This window comes from Cricetulus griseus, chromosome 3, assembly GCF_003668045.3.
Source record: "Cricetulus griseus strain 17A/GY chromosome 3, alternate assembly CriGri-PICRH-1.0, whole genome shotgun sequence".
NCBI lineage: Eukaryota > Metazoa > Chordata > Mammalia > Rodentia > Cricetidae > Cricetulus > Cricetulus griseus.
Window position 1 is genome coordinate 109,312,700 of NC_048596.1, and position 17,272 is coordinate 109,329,971.

The 17,272-nt window shown below is 43.7% G+C and overlaps 1 protein-coding gene across 2 annotated transcripts in view; it reads right to left on the bottom strand.

The window, feature by feature from the left end:
- Me3 (malic enzyme 3) overlaps nt 1-17,272 on the bottom strand; it is a 223,170-nt gene that overhangs the window by 79,809 nt on the left and 126,089 nt on the right. For both annotated transcript variants that reach the window (XM_035442405.1, XM_027407600.2), the window contains exons 4-5: nt 13,856-13,931; nt 3,665-3,826 (exon numbers count right to left, since the gene is read on the bottom strand). In XM_035442405.1, coding sequence (XP_035298296.1) covers nt 3,665-3,826; nt 13,856-13,931 — 238 coding nt within the window. The remainder of the gene's footprint in view (nt 1-3,664; nt 3,827-13,855; nt 13,932-17,272) is intronic.

The following is a 17,272-nucleotide window of genomic DNA, read 5'->3' on the forward strand; positions in this document are numbered from 1 at the left end:
CAGTAGGTTCCAGAGGGCTACAGGGCATTTCCCTCAGAGGTGTCATTAGCCACTCTGTGGGTTCCAGAGAGCCACAGGGCATCTCCCTTAGAGGTGAGCACAGGTTCAGTATTTCAGGCAGCAGAAGACTCTCAGGGCTCAGCAGGGAAACCAGAGAGCTAAGCCTGTTGGGGTGCTCCAGAGAAACTCACTGTAGAGTACCACGTGCATGGGATTTTGGAACTAATGCTTAGGGATGCCTCGGTGTTCTTGCTGATCAAGGGTGGACGCTACATTCTTGTACTTGGTTTCATCCACACACAGCCATGACTGAGGGGCCCCTAGCCCCTGAGCTCTGGAACTGAACCCTGGCCATCCCACCTCTACGGAATCACTGCTTCATGTGTTTGTTTTTCCAGACGTCTTTGGTGTGGGCAGGTAAAAGTGACTCAGTTTCAGGGATGTAGAAAGCAGATGTTTTCCTCCAACAGGAAGCCCAGAGGGGTGTTCTGACACTGATTAAATTGCTATCACGTCAGAAGGGTTTTTTATTATTATAGAGGCATACATAATGATGGTTTTGTTATTTGGACATAAAAACATCTCACTGCAGCATCCTCCCTCTACTGTTCTAGGCAGTGGAAGCAATAAGGCTCAGCTTTCCTTCCCTACAACTCTGAATTGCTGAAGCAAAAGATGTACCTTAAGACTCCTGGGGAAAATGCCTTGCAAAGAGACAGATTAAAATTATTTTATTATTGTTCTTTTTAGAATTTTATATACCAATATTGTATTTACATCATTTCAACCCCATAATCTCCTGTTTCCTTCTAACTTCCTCTGAACTCTCAACTTCATCAACTCTTGTATGTATGTATGTATGTATGTATGTATGTATGTATGTATGTATACACATATATATTTACACATAGGCTTTCTCCAGTGTCCATTTTGTGTTGTGCTCATATGTATACTCATTTGCGGCTGACCACTTAGAATTCGTAACCTATCAGAAGGATTGTTCCTAGAGCAGACTGATTCTCACTCTCCTAGCAGCCTTAAATTTCCCCCTCACCTGGGAGGGGGCCTTGTGACATTTCCCCAATGGCAGCTTAACTGGTGTTATCATTGTGCAAGTTTTACAAACAAATACATTTTAAGCAGAGAGCTGTACTATGTATGGGACATGACGTAGCAAACTCATCTGAAGGGGGATAAATCACTGTCTTTGTAATGTGGGTTCACTTGGCAACTTTGAATTCCCATGCTTGGAGTCAGGCACTCAGGGGACAAGCGCACGCTTTGAGTAAATGGAAGACACGGCTCATTAAAATGATCCATTACTTGACAGTGTTGAAACCCTGACCGTTCCACCCAGGCCTGGTTCATTTATCTCCCTCATGCCTACCAGAATCCCGACACCCACTAAACACTCAATAAACTTTGACTAAATAAGTAAAGGGAAAGTGTTCACAAACTAAATTCGATTGAAAAAAAATGAAAACAAAATACAGGTGCAGTATGATTACAACTAATTAATAAATAAATCTTTATGTGCATGTGTCATAGATAAATATTGAAAAGGCGGTGCAAATATAGAACTGTGGAAGAGGTGCCATTTAAGAATTTGAACTAGGCAATGGCGGTGCACGCCATCCCCATACTCGGGAGGCAGAGGCAGGCAGATCTCTGTGAGTTCAAGGCCAACCTGGTCTACAGAGTGAGTTCCAGAACAGCCAGGACTGTTAAACAGAGAAACTCTGTTTCGAAAAACAAAAACAAAAGTAAAAAAGAATTTGAATAATAAACTTACTTTAGTAAGAAAAGTCAAGAGATGATGTTGGCTTATAAAACACTGGGGTTGAAGCCGGGGTGTGATATAGCAAAGGATCTTGGCTCTGATTTAAAATCTCTTTGAGCCAATTAAAGCCTCTGTCCCTTGGTTTCCTGACCTGGGAAGAGAGGGCAGTGACAGAGACTTCACTCAGTGCTACTATGAGGCTCAAACTAGATGTAAAGTCCCGGTCCATGATCACCACTTGTTTTTGAAAATCCTTCCTGATGGATTACAGATCAAGGTCAGCCCTGAGCTTCATTCACGTTGTGGGTGCTCGATCCTCAACAGTGCAGGATCTCCATGCTAGCAGTAACACCCACCCTCAGGGAATATAACAGATTGTATTAAACTCAAGTTATCTCTGCTCTTAGGACTAGCTTCTAAGGCACTGACAGGGTGAAGGATTAAATGTATTTGCAACCCCCCAGGAGATGCTGGAAGAATGACTGAAATAAGGTTTGCTGTACTCATCTCCAGAGGCAATGATGCACTCTTGGAGTCTGAGGATAGCTTTAGTAGTTGTTGGGAATACACTCAAACATCTGGATGGGAGAAGGGAACTCGGTTTAGAGCAAAACTTGAGGTCTGTCCTCGTTGAGCAGCTGTAAGCCTTGTGCTACCACCCAGTCCCGTGTCTCATAGGTCAGTCAGGAGACATAGCAAGAGGAAGAGATTTTAGAAATGGCAGTATTGCTCTGTAGGTGATCAGGTCTAAAGAGGTGCATACATAAATATATTTTTTGTAAACATATATTAAAAACATTAAAATGCTATGTGTGTGTGTGGTGTGTGTGTACTGATCATGTGACTATTTTACCTGTAATACATCTTTGGATTTTGATTTTTAAAAGTGCACATACTGATCTTAAACTTAGAAATAAATGTTATTTAGAAGGAATTCCCTTGACGAATATTATAGACATGTATGAAATTTTCATAATGGAAGTTATTTTTATATAACTCATATATTCCAATAAAATTATAGTTTGCAAAATATGATAATTGGATAGAGTTATATTTTGTTTCCTTTGTGAAAAGAACTAAATTGTTTTCAGAAGTTTGAATTAAGCAAACAATTTTGAAAATGAAGAAAAGGAGATTTTTTTCCTTTCTTTTTTTTTTTGGTTTTTCGAGCAGGGTTTCTCTGTATAGGGCTGGTTGTCCTGAAACTTACTCTGTAGACCAGGCTGGCCTTGAACTCACAGAGATCCGCCTGCCTCTGCCTCCTGAGTGCTGGGATTAAAGGTGTGCACCACCACCACCTGGTAAGACACTTTTTTTTTTTTCCTGCCAGCCACAAGGCAGGGAATTACAGCCAGAGACAATTACAGGAGCAGGCAAACCCTTGACTGCGGTATAAGCTCTTTTGGTGACAAAGCCCCTGAATCCTGCAGGAGGATTGACCCGAGGCTTTGCTCAGTTTCTCTCACTGGATCAGCAGGACTCTCATCTGCTTCTCTCAAACATTTCAGCCTGTGGCCTTGTTTTTGAATTTTAGTTCACACCCTGAGGCAACTTGCCTTGAAAATGCAGAACACACTAGTCTCACCATTGGCTGCTCTCTTGGAGAGTGGCCCCAAGGAGGAGTGCAAACTACGTGGGACCATGGAAGCAAGGGAAGAAGTAAGTCCAGGGTATCATGGGCACAGAGGAGGAAGATGAAAAAGCAAGAGGACTCAGAAATAAAGGGGGTTGGAAAGGAAAGCCTTCTACTTCACAACCATGTGGGAAGTGTGGGGGATCGAGAGGATCCTGGGAAAGAAACAGCCCATGTGGATATAATTATTCCACAAAAGTGCCCCCCCCTTCCTTCTGGCCCAAGAGCTCCTGGCTCAGACAGCCTGTTACCTCATTGTTGGTGCCGACATCTAGCAGGACAGGAAGGCACTGCTGTGGATTCACCCCTCCGCATGCTGTGTACAGGGCCAGCTTGCCCACAGGGATGCCCATGCCGTAGCAGCCCAGGTCTCCTAAACCCAGTATGCGCTCTCCATCAGTCACCACCACCGCCTGAAAAACACAGCAGGGCACCCTCAATCAGGAGCACCACCTCCCTGACAAAGTGCTTATTTCAAAGTCCCAGCAGTCAGGCTTGACAGCTGGATACCCGCTGACTTTGTTGGGAATAAAGCAGCCTGTCTGGGACAAGGCCAGAGGATTCATCAACTGCAGGTGGCTGGCCCTTTCTGGCAAGTGGGCGAGGAACCTCACTGAGCCCAAGTGACAGAAAGACAGCGTTCCTTGCATTCTGAAGATTGGGTTGGGAGTGTCAGAACAGCTGGAAAGAAATCACATTTAGCCCCCTCCTCTCAACTGGAAAGTCTTCAGCCTGGAACCTGGGGCATGAGACAGGAAGGGAACGATGCAAGCCACAGCATTTTGAGGACAATTTGCCAAAAACAGAGCTTGTAATGTTTTTTTCTAGAATGACAATCCTGGAATCAGGTAGATTCTTTGGTTGTATGAGGATAACCTGTTGGCAAAGAATCACTGATGGCCAGCTATGTACTAGACACAGTTATGGTACAAATCTTACCTTTATCAGGTGTTGATGGGGCTTACCTTTATCAGGGTGATGACAGACATGATTGGATGATCATGGTGGATGTTCATTTATTCATTCACTTAATAAATACTTACAACGCATCTGCTTACTAGTAAGACATATCCTGGGGAAAAGAACTTTAGTTTGCTTACCTATAAAATTAAGTATGTGTGGACCCAAATGAGAGACAGAGAAAGAGAGAGAGAGAGAGAGAGAGAGAGAGAGAGAGAGAGAGAGAGAGAGAGCGAGAGAGCGCATATTTATTAACAGTTACAGCTTCAGGACAGAAGCCCTAATATAACATGACAATGCAGGGACAGTAGAGATTGAGATATTCCTGTAGGGTGAACCACTCTTGTAAGTTCTGCAGATGAGAGAATACACACACCAAACCTCAGACAAGAAGCAATTGTGAGGATGCAGGCAGAATGCAACCTTTAGTAGGTGTTGTGGAATATTACTTTAATTAGGCAAAAATGTATTATATTTGTTTATGTTGTGAAATATTACTTTAACTGTGTAAGGTGTGTTACATTTGTTTATGCTGCATTTGTTTAACAATGTGAGAATGTGTGTTTCATTATGTAAAGATGTGTTGCATTTATTTTACCTTGCCTGCCTAAGCCCCCTGATTGGTCTGATAAAAAGCTGAATGTCCAGTATCTAGGCAGGAGAGGGATAGGCAGGGCAGTCAGGCAGAAAGAATAAATAGGAGGAGAAATGTAGGCCAGGGAAGAACAAGAGAAGAATGAGGAGAGAACGAGGGGACTAGAAGCCAGGCAGTCACCAGCCAGACATGAGGAGCAGTGAAAATAAGATATACAGAAAGAAAAAGAAAAGGTAAAAAGCCTCTAGGCAAAACAGAGATAAAGAGAAACAGGTTAAAATAAGAGCTAAGAAGACCAAACATTCAAAACTAATAATAAGTCTTTGTGTCATGATCTGGGAGCTGGTTGGTGGCCCAAAAGAAAAGTGGGGTACAAACAGGAAAGAAAGTTAAGGCCCAGGACAGATTGAGTAAACTGTGTGTGAGAAGCGAGGTGTAAATTATATGAACAGCAGAATGGGAAGTGAGGGATAAGTCAGTGAAGGGGAATCCCTTGGGATGACATTGAACTTGTTTATACATCACTGCAACAAGCTCGCTATCATGGGCTCCCATTGTCTCTGGAAGAGTTAAGTCTATAGGCAGCTCATCCATTTACAGAAACCCGACTTTTTCCAGGACCGACGTCTAGCTCTCAGCTATAGATATCCTGGTTGAACCCTTGGTACCAATGAGAATATAAGGGTTTAGTTAGTCTATATAAGGTCAATGCTAGAATAAAGCAATAAAGACCCATTCTTGCCCTAGTTGTGGTATAGTGTGCAAAGATTGTCTTCCCACTTCCTTAGCTCTATTGGGGGAAATACACATGGGCTGCTTCTGCTTTTTTTTTTTTTTTTTTTTTTTTTTTTTTTTTGAGAAAAAAGGTACAAAGATTCTAGAAACACTCATCCACTTCAGGAATTGAGTTTTGGAGAGTGCAACAGACCCATGAAATTCTTATTTCTCTTTCAGATTGCTCTACCACTTTAGTGGTGAGTGATCACAACCCACATCTCACACTCCCTCCCTCTATCATGGTCTGGGCACAGGAAGGGCTAACACTGTTAATTCCACTTTACAAGTGAGCAGGTTGAAGTTCAAAACTTTCCTGGTCTACATATACATGCCATGTCTTGCCATGTATCAGTAAGTATACAACCCAAGTTCCAGTAACTGGGTTGATAGTTCCACATTGGTTATCTTAGAAAGCCTAGATGACTTGTTACCTTGGCAAGTGTGGGATCCCTATTAGTCAGTCTTTGGGCTTCTGGTTCAGCGGTGTTTTTGCCACTCTATCTCACTGGGATAAAGCATCTGTGCTCTTGGCAAGTCCCACCCTGCCTTAGCACCCAGTCTCTGTGCCTGCCTCTGGCCCCCTCCTGGCAGAATTTCCAGCTAGAGCTTGTGCCCTCTGCCTCTGTAGCCCCAACTTAACATTTCTCTACCTTCTGGTCTGTCCAAATCAAAGCTTACTGACTCAGGTTCCCCTCCTGAGGGAATTCTTTGCTCTGCTTAGAGGGAAACTATTGTGTACCTATTTGCTCTGAATTAAGACATTCCCACCTCTGGAGAGGAGGGAGGCCAATAAGACTCTAATTCATTACTCTTACAACCCTAAGATGATGAGGGGCCATCAGTGCAGTTTCCCAGACTGGAAATGTCCCAGGGAATTCTACTACACGTTCAACTCTTCTGAGGGAATGCCTCACCATCCAGCATCAATTTTCAGTTCTTCTGTGCAAATGGTTGACTTGGTACAACAGTTTCTCAGACTGCTTCACCCCTCTTCTTATTTTTAGTCTCTCCTGCAAACCTATGTCAAGTTCATTGCATCCAAAGCTCATTTCCATCATGACATTTCCAGGATCAAAGACTGTGCTGGGTAGTTATATGTCAACTTGCATAAGTTAGAGTCATTAGGAAGCGGGACTCCACAGGATTTGCTGGTAGGCAGGTCTGTAGTAATGCCATTACTACTATCCAGTCCATTGTGGGTGGTGCGATCCCTGAGCCGGTGGGCTAGGTGCTATTAAAAAAGCAGGCTGAGCAAACCATGCGGGAACAAGGCAGGAAGCAGTGATCCAGCATGTCCTCTGTTTTAGTTCCTGTCTCCAGGTTCCTTCTTTGAGTTCCTGTCTGTCTTCTCTTCATGATGGACTACAAGCTGTACGATGAAATAAACCCTTTTCTCTCCAAGTTGATTTTGATCATAGTTTTTTTTTCTTCAAAAAACAGAAACCATAACTAAGACAAAGACTTTTAATGATTTCTAACTGCCCCTATGGATACCTAAGTCTGTATATTGTTTAACATACCTTAAAAAGTTGCTGTATATCTATATGTAACTGCATTGTCTGGCTAGTGGTTTCTTCTCTGGCTCTCTCTCAGCTTTTATATTCATTTTTTTTCTGGAGGATCTTTCTCCCAATTTTCTATTTTGACAAATGTAGTAGCAGTTTTCATTCTTATGAACTGTTAACACTTGTTACATCTAATACACACACTCCTGGTCACCTTCGACATTCTGTAAGCACTTGTTAAGAACCTACTGGGTACCAAGACTCACACAAAATACTGTTGGGAAGTGCCATTTGTATGTCCAATACACCTCTCAAATCTCATCACTTCTTGTCCAAATGAATTCTTACATTCTTCTTTGAAATTTTTTACTTGCTGTCTTCCTGTCAGGGGCTAGGTAAGGTCAAAGGTCATTTGTGGTTCTGTGCATGGAACAAGGAGCTCTAGACTTTTGTTTCCTGTCAGCAAGGCCAGCAACGAACTGGTGCCAGGGCTCTGGAGCCTCCCAAAGCCAGAGCCTGGAGCTTGACAGTTTCCCTGTAAGCTGTGGCCAAATGTTCCAGACACAGAGATGTGAAATGCTTTGCTTATCACACCAGCATGGATCTTACAAAAGAGGAACTAGAGTTACTCTGAGTTCCCCATAATTCTGCTGTCTAATGACCTTTATGGATTTGCTTGCTGCTTCTTCATTTGATGGGTATATTAGGATTAATAAATGTGTGATTAATAAACTTGCTAGCTAGCTCCTGACCCCTGCTTTTGACTCTTCGTTTCTCACCCCTGGTCTTCCCCCTCAGAGTTCCAGAACAAACACGGGAAAAACTGCTGGTCTCATTCACCTTCCCCCTTACTTCTCTACATCTTTCAAGCTCCACACCACCTAACCTTCTTTGATTTTTTTCTTTGGGCTTTGGTAATCAAGTTGGCTATCAAGTTCTGCTGATCTTGCCCACTTTAGTCTTGTGGCATTTGTTCTAGGATCCTCACACCGTTCCTATTGCCTTTGACCTGACAATCTGCTTGTCACTTAAACCACCCTATGATTTTCCCACTCTTCTTTTAACTCTTGTAGTCTCCCCATCCTGTTTTATTTTTACAAAGCACATCTGGATGAATCAGTTTCTTGCCCCATATAAAACAAAGATCAGACATTTTCTTAACCTGACCTTTAAGATTTCCATGGGCTAGGTCCACTCTGCCTTTTGGAATTTTCTGTCTTTTCCATGCTCCATCCTAACTAAGATACTTCTGGTTCTGTATGGGAGTTCTACTTTCTGTAATATGTGGCATTTTACTCAAGTCTTTCATTTCCTTGATTGGACTTCTACTATTTTTGTGTGTTTCAAGGAACAATTCAAAATTCACTTGCCAGGTGGTAGTGGAGTGGCATACGTCTTTAATCCCAGCACTCGGGAAGCAGAGGCAGGTGAATCTCTGAGTTCCAGGCCAGCCTGGTCTACAGAGCTAGTTCCAGGACAGTTAGGGCTAAGGGAGAAACCCTGTCTTGAACAAAAATAAAATAAATTAAAATAAAAAATAAAATAAAAATTTCACTTGTGTCTGTGAAGCTTCCCTCCTGGGTTTCTCACTGTTTTCCTTTGAATTCCCAGAGCATTTTTCCTTGCCCAAAGTAGCCATCACTCTTTTCCTTGTACTATAAATATTCATGTTTCCATGTCTTTCATAAAAGCTGTAAGCATTTTAGGGGCAACATTAGGTTGTGTTATTTTTGATTCCTCAGATGTTGGCTCTGAGGCCAGCGATGTGACACACACTCAATTAGCCAGGCAAACTACAGCTCCAATAGTGCAGAAAGTGCTTCTCGGCTGGACAGGATTCAAAGCCAGGATAGTTAAGTTCAGAGAGAAGATGTTGCCTCTCATTGTTCCCAAAAGCAATCCAATTAATGCTGGGAACCACTTTACTAGTTCAGTGGGTTGCCAAGGACTTAGGGAAAGTCTGGGCAGTGTCTTTGGGTTTGAAAAGCCAGCAACAATTTCTGGAATGACAGAACTCCAATTTCCTTATTTGGATGTTGGGAAAGCTATGGCATCCCTCGTTTCTTAGACAAATAGAGAGGTTTGAAGAACGGTATGCTATGTTCTTTCTTGCCAGCCTTCCTCAGACCTACGACCTTTTCTGACTTGTTGGGTATGGCCCTTAGCTTAACTAACCAAAGGCTGACTGGAAGATTGAGTCCTGGACTGCTCTTGGGTTGTTTTAGATTTGTTAGTTTGATTATGGATGGGCCGCCTGCAAAAGTTCTCAAATCACCTTTCCTCTACCTTTTGTTTCACCCATCATGTTTTCATTCCCCTTCCTTCCCCCTACTTCATAACATAAATAACACACATCCCTTAGTTTCAAATCTTGATTCCACTCCTCACAAAGAGCCTCACCTCTCAGATTCCTTGTCTCTAGAACAAAGATAATAAGAAGCCCCGTGGTTGTCAATAGAATTCATTGAGTCAGTCTGCGTAAAGCATTTGTATAATACTGCATGAAGGGGTTGGTAATGTCTGCCCAAGACTGTTGGGAGTTTCTTCCCTACTGTTGCTCTTAGCCACCAACCTATCTGGAGAATTTTCTTTACCTGAGCCACCTTGCACAGAAGCCACACCTCTTTCCAAGATCAGCCTACAGCCAACGACTGATCACACCAGGCATACAAAAGACAACCCCACCACCACCACCACCACATGCTTCTGCCTAAACCATCCTAGCTCTGAACCTGCCTCATAGCCTTCACTGAATCTTCCTCTAGACCTTAGTACAGGCAACCTGTGGTCCTCAGCTCTGCCCCCACCTCCTTCTGGTGAATAGATATTGAACCAAGAGCCCTTCCTGACAAGTTAATCTCTGTCTCAGAGATTTTCAGGAAGTCCTGTCTCTGACACCTACACAGAAGGTGTTCACTACACCCTGGGCCCATGCATGATAGATAGGCACATGGCTCTAGCATTCTGGACCATGTTTTAGCACCTATGTGGTGCCTAGAGGTGGAGGCTGCTGTTTTGGTTCCACCACCCAGAGCTCTCTTTCCTCAGAAGTCTTGGTACTGGGTTGGGAGAGATATTTAGGAGTCTGGGGAGTTGACAGGGAGAGACGTTCTCGGTTGAGCCTATCTCCTGCTGGAGGCAATGGGCAGTCTGGGAAGGAGACAGAACAGCGGTTCTCACTCCTTTGCATGATTTACACTGGACAGCTTTCTCCTCCCTGAAGAAGAAAGGCCCCAAAGCTTCGGTAGTACTGGCCTTGAGCCATGGGTTCCTCATAGTTATCTTCTCCTGCATTTCAGTTTCCTGGACTTCTAGCTGGGAAACCACAGAAAGTTCATTTTTCATCTTCCGAATTGATTTAGAAGGTCCTCTGAAATTAACCCTCCTCTGTAGCCAAACAGCTAGCAACACTAGGTTCTAAAGACTTCCTAGGCCTCATTGAGAAACTGACTCTCTGAATCAGCTTCTGGGGGGTGGGATGGGGTGGAACTCAGCACGGAGATGTAGTTTAGACACCAGCGCTCACCTGTGAGTGACCTAGTATGTTCCTTGTATGCTCCTCTCAGCAATGTCCACTTGACCCTGGCATGCTCCTCTCAGCAATGTCCCCTCCTCCTACCCATCCTTCAGGGTCCAGCTTGGGGCTTTCAGAAGGAATCCTTCCTGAGCTTTGACCTAAGTGCCTGTAAAGATGCCCTGTATGAGCTCTGAAGGGGTGATGAGCAGAGATCCCTGTAGAATTGGAGAGATCTTTGCTCTCTCATTTTTAGGGAACAAGGAAGACTGCTGCTCAGAACGTTCTGAACTTCTGAAAGGGCACCTTGGGTGACAAGGGAGGAAACCTTCAATGGAAGGTTGGAGAGTGGGGCAGGGTAGAGTGTGGGGTGGGTTAGGGAAAGTCCAGTTAGCTATTTGTTTATACACCATGATACAGGCTCTATATTCAGAGTGCCTAGTTTTTCCAGAGAAGTAAAAAATCCAAGTGCTTTTGTATTTATTGTTTTAAATGAAATATGCTTTCAAGATACAGCCTATAAATTAAAAAATTTTAATAGGCACTGAGAGCCAAACCAAGTATATCTGGATACAAGGCATATGACTACCATTTGTGGCATCAGATTCTCAGAAGAAACCTGTTTCCATGGCTGCCCATTGGCCCTGCATAGCCACAGATGCTATAATTGCTTCCAACATCTCCTACCAGAACAATGTTCATTTGTGTGCTCTTCAGTGTTCACAGGCTTTATCATGATCAATCCAGGAGGAATGGAAAGCTCAGAAAGTCTACGTGCAAATACAACAGGCAAGGGGAAGATTCATAGTCAGAAGCCCTGTGTGTCTGCTTACAAAATCAGGGCTGTTTTCTCTATATGGTCACCGGAACCTCTCTAAAGTGAGACAGAAATAAAGGATGGGGGTTGTCCCAGGCTGTCCCCTTTGGACCCTCAAGGGGAGGGAGGCTAGGTGGCTTGTGCCCTGTCTGCACCTTGCCCTGTAAGTTCCTCTCTTTGGTAGCAGAGGCATAGTATTCTGCCCTTGTTTCCAGGTAAGCCCATCTAAGCAGAGTGCGAGCTCCTTGAAGTTGGTCCTGCACATCTTTATCACAGGGCTCCAGGGAGCTCCCTCAGAGGAGATGCTTACTGAAGGGTGCTCAAATGCTACTGAGTTAGATGGCATCCACCAGCCTGGATCAGCATCTTATACCCTTCTCAGAGGTCTCCTTACATTCTCTCCCTCTAGAGTGTCTAAAGTCCCTGTTCCTGTTCCTTTAGTCATTGTCACTACCTCTCTGGTAGTCAGTATTGAGAAGGGTCTCAAAATTCAATAGTCACTTAGCTCCCATGGTTTGAATTTATACCCTTGGTTTTCAACCATTACAGGAAGAATCTGGAGACAAGGTGCCTTTCATTTCATTTTGGAATTCTTGCAGGAGGACCTGATAATAGTCATACATATTGTACCCGGCCAAGGAAACAACTGTGCCAGCCTGGAGGAAGAGGTACCTTTTTACTTCCAGTAGAAGAAGAATTTCTTTTAGTTGTTCTAATTGCTCACAATTTGTCTAAAGTACTGTATGCATTATCTCTATTCCTGGCACAGTGCCTGGCACACAGAAGATGCTTAATGTATCTGTTGACTGGGTTTATTCACAGCTCTGAACATCTGCTGAGGGTCTGTCTGTTGGTGTACAAGGTTTCTCCATGGTTGATCTGTCTAGGGCAAGTGGAAGAGATTAGTGGGCAGGACCTCAGCATTGTGCCCACTCAGGTTAGCCTAAACTTAACTCCCCACTAAGTGAGCTGGCCTCCCTCAATGTCCTCAATATTTTACTAGAGTTTCATCCTAGACACACCCTGAAAACATGTTTCCCTGGGACAGAGGCCAAAACTTTCAAGGCCAAAGCCTTACACATACCTGGAGTCCAGGCGGATGGATAAGCACAGGGCAAAGTCACACCCAGATGGAGATGTGAGGATGAATTATCCCCCGTGGGCAGTACTGAACTTTGGCTATAGCTGAGACCTGGCAGCAGAGAGTCGAGGTTCTAACCCTTTTCTACTCTTGTTCTAAATGCTCACACTGCCTAGAGAGAGCCTCATTTGGGTGGGAAACCAATAGAGGCTCTATTTGGTACCTTCTGGTGAGGATTGGGCTCAGAGAACTAGCAGGGGTGGAGGGAGCGGTACCCTGCAGAGAAAACAGTAGAGATTCACAGCCTGTCAAGGGAGCCAAGGTAAAGTGAACAACTGGCCCCAGGGTTACACTGTGTTTAGCTCCAGTACTGTGACTCCAGGGCTGGAAGTCCCCTCACTAAGGAGCCATCAGTTTCACTTACCAGAAAAGATAATTGCCTCAGATGCCAGGTCCCTCACACTCCTCCGTATGGAGCACAGTTTGCATTCCATACTGTCATCTCATCCTTTTATCTTGAAATGTTTTAAGGAGACTTGATATTTGGGAAGCAGTGACAGTTTTACTTTGTCACTCTGCACATATACTCTATCCTCTGCCACCTGGGGCACAACTACCCAAGTTTGCTCACCATAAACTTTCATGAAGAAGGTCCTCACCACCTATATTTTCATAACCCTTAATCTAAGGCCCAGATCCAAAGTCATTTCCCTATGATGTCACCTCAAAGTTCTCTGAGATGAAAGTCCTACCCTGTGATCACCCATAGCTCTTTCTGTGTGGTTCGCTTAGCTCTGATCATGTTTTGCCTGGCTAGTCTGTTGTGTTACTGTCCTGTTTTCATCATGAAGTGTTCATTACTCCAGGAGAGGTCTACGCTTGATTTCTGTCTACATCTATCCACAAGGAGACTGGCACAGTGCACTCAACAGGTACCTAACACATGCTGAACACTTCTTTAGGTCAATATTAATTAAGAGTAACTTTACCTAGATATGTAGTTAAGGCAAATCTCTCTTTTATGGTGCATTTGTGGTGGCTATAGCTGGTATGTGATCAGGGCCTGGAAAAAGGGGGAAGTATTTTGCCTTCGAAATCATAATGACTCATTTCATACATAGAAATAACACCAAATACAGGTGGCAACAATTCCTCCGACAAACAGGACAATAGCAATAAAAACACGATCATACCTTAATATTGTCCTCTGGCCAAGAATTCAGCATTGTTGCAAGGTGGCCCTTGTCATGAATGGTGATAAACAGCCCACTAGGAAAAATAAACATGTACACACAGAGAAACCAGGCGATCAGTGTAGGAACAGCAAAGATCATGAACACTGGTGTCAATTGCATTGCTGACTTTTGCCCCCATCCCCAAGGAAGATGGATTTTATCTCAAAGCTCTGGAGGGTCCTGGTGTCTTTCCTTTAATTGCTTCTCTCCATAGGACCAGAAGTGCCCTGGGTCAAGGGCATGCCCACCTGGAGCCATCTCTCTAGAGAATGCATCTTCTCTTCTTTTCTCTCTAGATCTGGTACTAGAATCCCTGGACTCACTAACCCCACAACTACCTTAGCAACTGCATGGGTCTGCACTCCAGGTGCTTACTCCATGGCACAGACTATGTGTCCAGGGCCAGAATTTGGACATGTGGGTTGGGATTTTCAGATGCGTGTGCACCAGGCTCCTGAAATGGGAGATGAAGCTGGGAAGGGAAACAGGGGAGGGTGGCCCAATGACATACTTTTTCTCTGCAGCACTGGAATCTAACAACGCCAAATTCAAATTTAGCCTTCCAGTCTAGAAGAGGAGGTACAGATGCAAATGTAAGACAGTAGAGCATGCTATGTTTAACAGCTTGTTACTCGAATTACAATGTTTAATGTTTAAATTTAAAGGTTGTGGTTATGGATCTTTTGTTTTAGGATTAGAGATGAGAGAATATGTGGACATTTGTGAGATCCCTTCTCTTTCTCACTCTAGTAGATAACCCATAAGATTTATATACTCCCAGGGGGAGCAGAGAGGATATGTGATAGGTAGGGTTTTAGTTGTGTGGGGAGGGTGGGGAGGTATTGGTGAGGAGGGGAGGGAGTGGAAACTGGGATTGACATGTAAAACAATCTTGTTTCTAATTCAAATTAAAAAAAAATCTGCCCCAGGATGATGTGGTCGACTTTGGGGAGCCCCTTTTGAGGGCCTTACCCTGCCTGGGGAGTGGAGGGAGGATGGCTAGGGGCAGGTGGGATGTTGGGGGGGAGGGGAGGGAGAGGGAGAGGGAGAGGGTGAAGGGATTGACATCTGAAGCAAGCTTGTTCCTAATTTGAACTAATAAAACAAAATAAAGATTTAAAAAAATCTGCAAAACAAAAACAAACAAACAAAAAAGATTTATATACTCAAGTCTTTATCATTTTAGGAGTGAAACATAACTTCTGGCTTCTGGTAGTGGCACGGAATAACCCTTCTGAAGACAATTATTATAAAATCATTCATATACAAATAACTTATATTACTGCCATGCTATGAAATATGCATTTTTGGTTTACAGTAATGGAGCTTGGTCAAATGGTGGTAGAAACTGGAGGAACATATGCCTTTGAAAACAGGCATTATTTTCAGAGATGGGCAGCTCTGCAGTGTTTTGCCTGAGTGCAGACCCATCTTCAAACAGCTCTGAACAACAGAAAGGCTGACTTACAGGTTGAGTGCCTGAGAACAGGGCTGGGGTTAAGAAGAGCAGCTGGATGGTGCAGAGGGGAACTCTGAAGGGAAGAAACTTTAGAGAGAAGGGGCTCACAAGTTTCAGTATAAAAAGCCCAGTCATTGACTGGGCCATGAGTAGCAGGGACACTGACATCATTAGTTGCAGCAAGAAGTCCAAAGAACTGAACAGAGACCTCAGTTCTTGCTGACTTGGGCAGATGGAGCTTTTTAAAGAAACAAATACAATCCAGCATCTGTAGAAGACAGGATACTAGAGATACTCATTATCATGACCTTCTTATTTCACTTACATTTGAATTTCCAAAGTAAAATGAGAGAGAGACAGAGAAAGAGAGAGAGAGAGAGAGAGAGAGAGAGAGAGAGAGAGATGTCCACACACATGCCTGTCACTCATGCATGTAAAAGTCAGAAGCTGAAATCATGAATTTTCCACCTTATTTTTTGGCACAGTGTTTTGCTGGACTGGATGACCAGCAAGCCCCAGAGCTACCCTTGCCTCTCCCTCCCTAGTGCTAGGATGTCAGATGCTCACTGCTGCCCTCAGTATGTTTTAAATGTAGGTACTGGGCATTGCACTTAGACCCTCACATTTGCATGGAAAGTGCTGTTTCCCATTGAGCTATCTCTGCAGCCCCCATAAAGTGTCCTGAATGTAATCCCTTACTTGAACTATTCTTTCTCCTCTCTTCTATCACTAAACTAAAAACAAACAAACAAAAAACAACAAAAGCAAAAAAGCCAACTTGCCTGCAGAAGCTGCCTGGACTTTGTTCCTCCTTGTGATTCTCCACCCATAGTAGTGTGTTTTTTATTAGCATCATAATACCAAACAGCCAATGGTCTCACCTCTTTGAAAGCAATGAGCACTTTTCAACTCTCATTTCTTCTGGCTTCTTTTTTATATGAATTATTCAATTTTATTTATGTGTATAAGTGCTTTGTATGCATGTGTGTATGTGCTCCATGTGTGTGCAGTGCCCCTGGAAGCCAGAAGAGGGTGTTGGATTCTCTGGAGCTGGAGTTATGAGCAGTTGTGAGCTGTCTGATGAAGGTACTGAGAATTGAACTCTAGCCTTCTGTTAAAGCAGCAAGTGCTCTTAAGGTCTGAGCTGTTTCTCTAGTCCCTCCTCTCACTTCTTGGTAGAATCTGATGCTTTCATTATTTCCCTGCCTCCAAATGTTGGCCTCTCTCTCTCTCTCTCTCTCTCTCTCTCTCTCCTCCTTCTCTGACTGCTTGTTTATTCTTTTATACTGGCCATCCAGCCATGTTTGTGATAGCATTCCTAAAATACTTCTTTTCAGTATCTCACTTTCAGTCTTCTATGTGATCTCATCAATGCCAAAGGCATTTGGTTACTGAATTTCAAACACCTGAACACTAGAATTTCTCATTTTGGATGCTACTGACATTTAAAAAAATTATTATTAATACATTTTTACATTCCAATCCCAGTTCCCCCTCCCTCCTCTCCTCCTGCTCCCCCCACTTTCCCTCCCCACCTCCCATCTGTTCCTCGAAGAGGGTAAGGCTTCCCCTAGGAAATCTACTAAGTCTGTCCCATCATCTCGTTGAGGCAGGACCAAGGCACCTCTCCACCCCCTATACCCTTGTGTCTAGACCGGTCAAGGTATCTCTCCATATAGAATGGGCTCCACTAAGTCAGGTCTTGGGCCCACTGTCAGTGGCCTCATATATTGACATTTTAGGTTAAAGAATTCTTTGCTGTGTGGGTGAGGTTGCCCTGAGCCCTGCAGGGTTTTTGGTAACATCCTTTGCCTGTACCCACTATATGCCTGTAGCACCTCTGCTGTAACAACAACAATAACAGCAGCAACAACAACTGTCTCTAATCATTAGGAAACATGCCCACAAGGGATGAA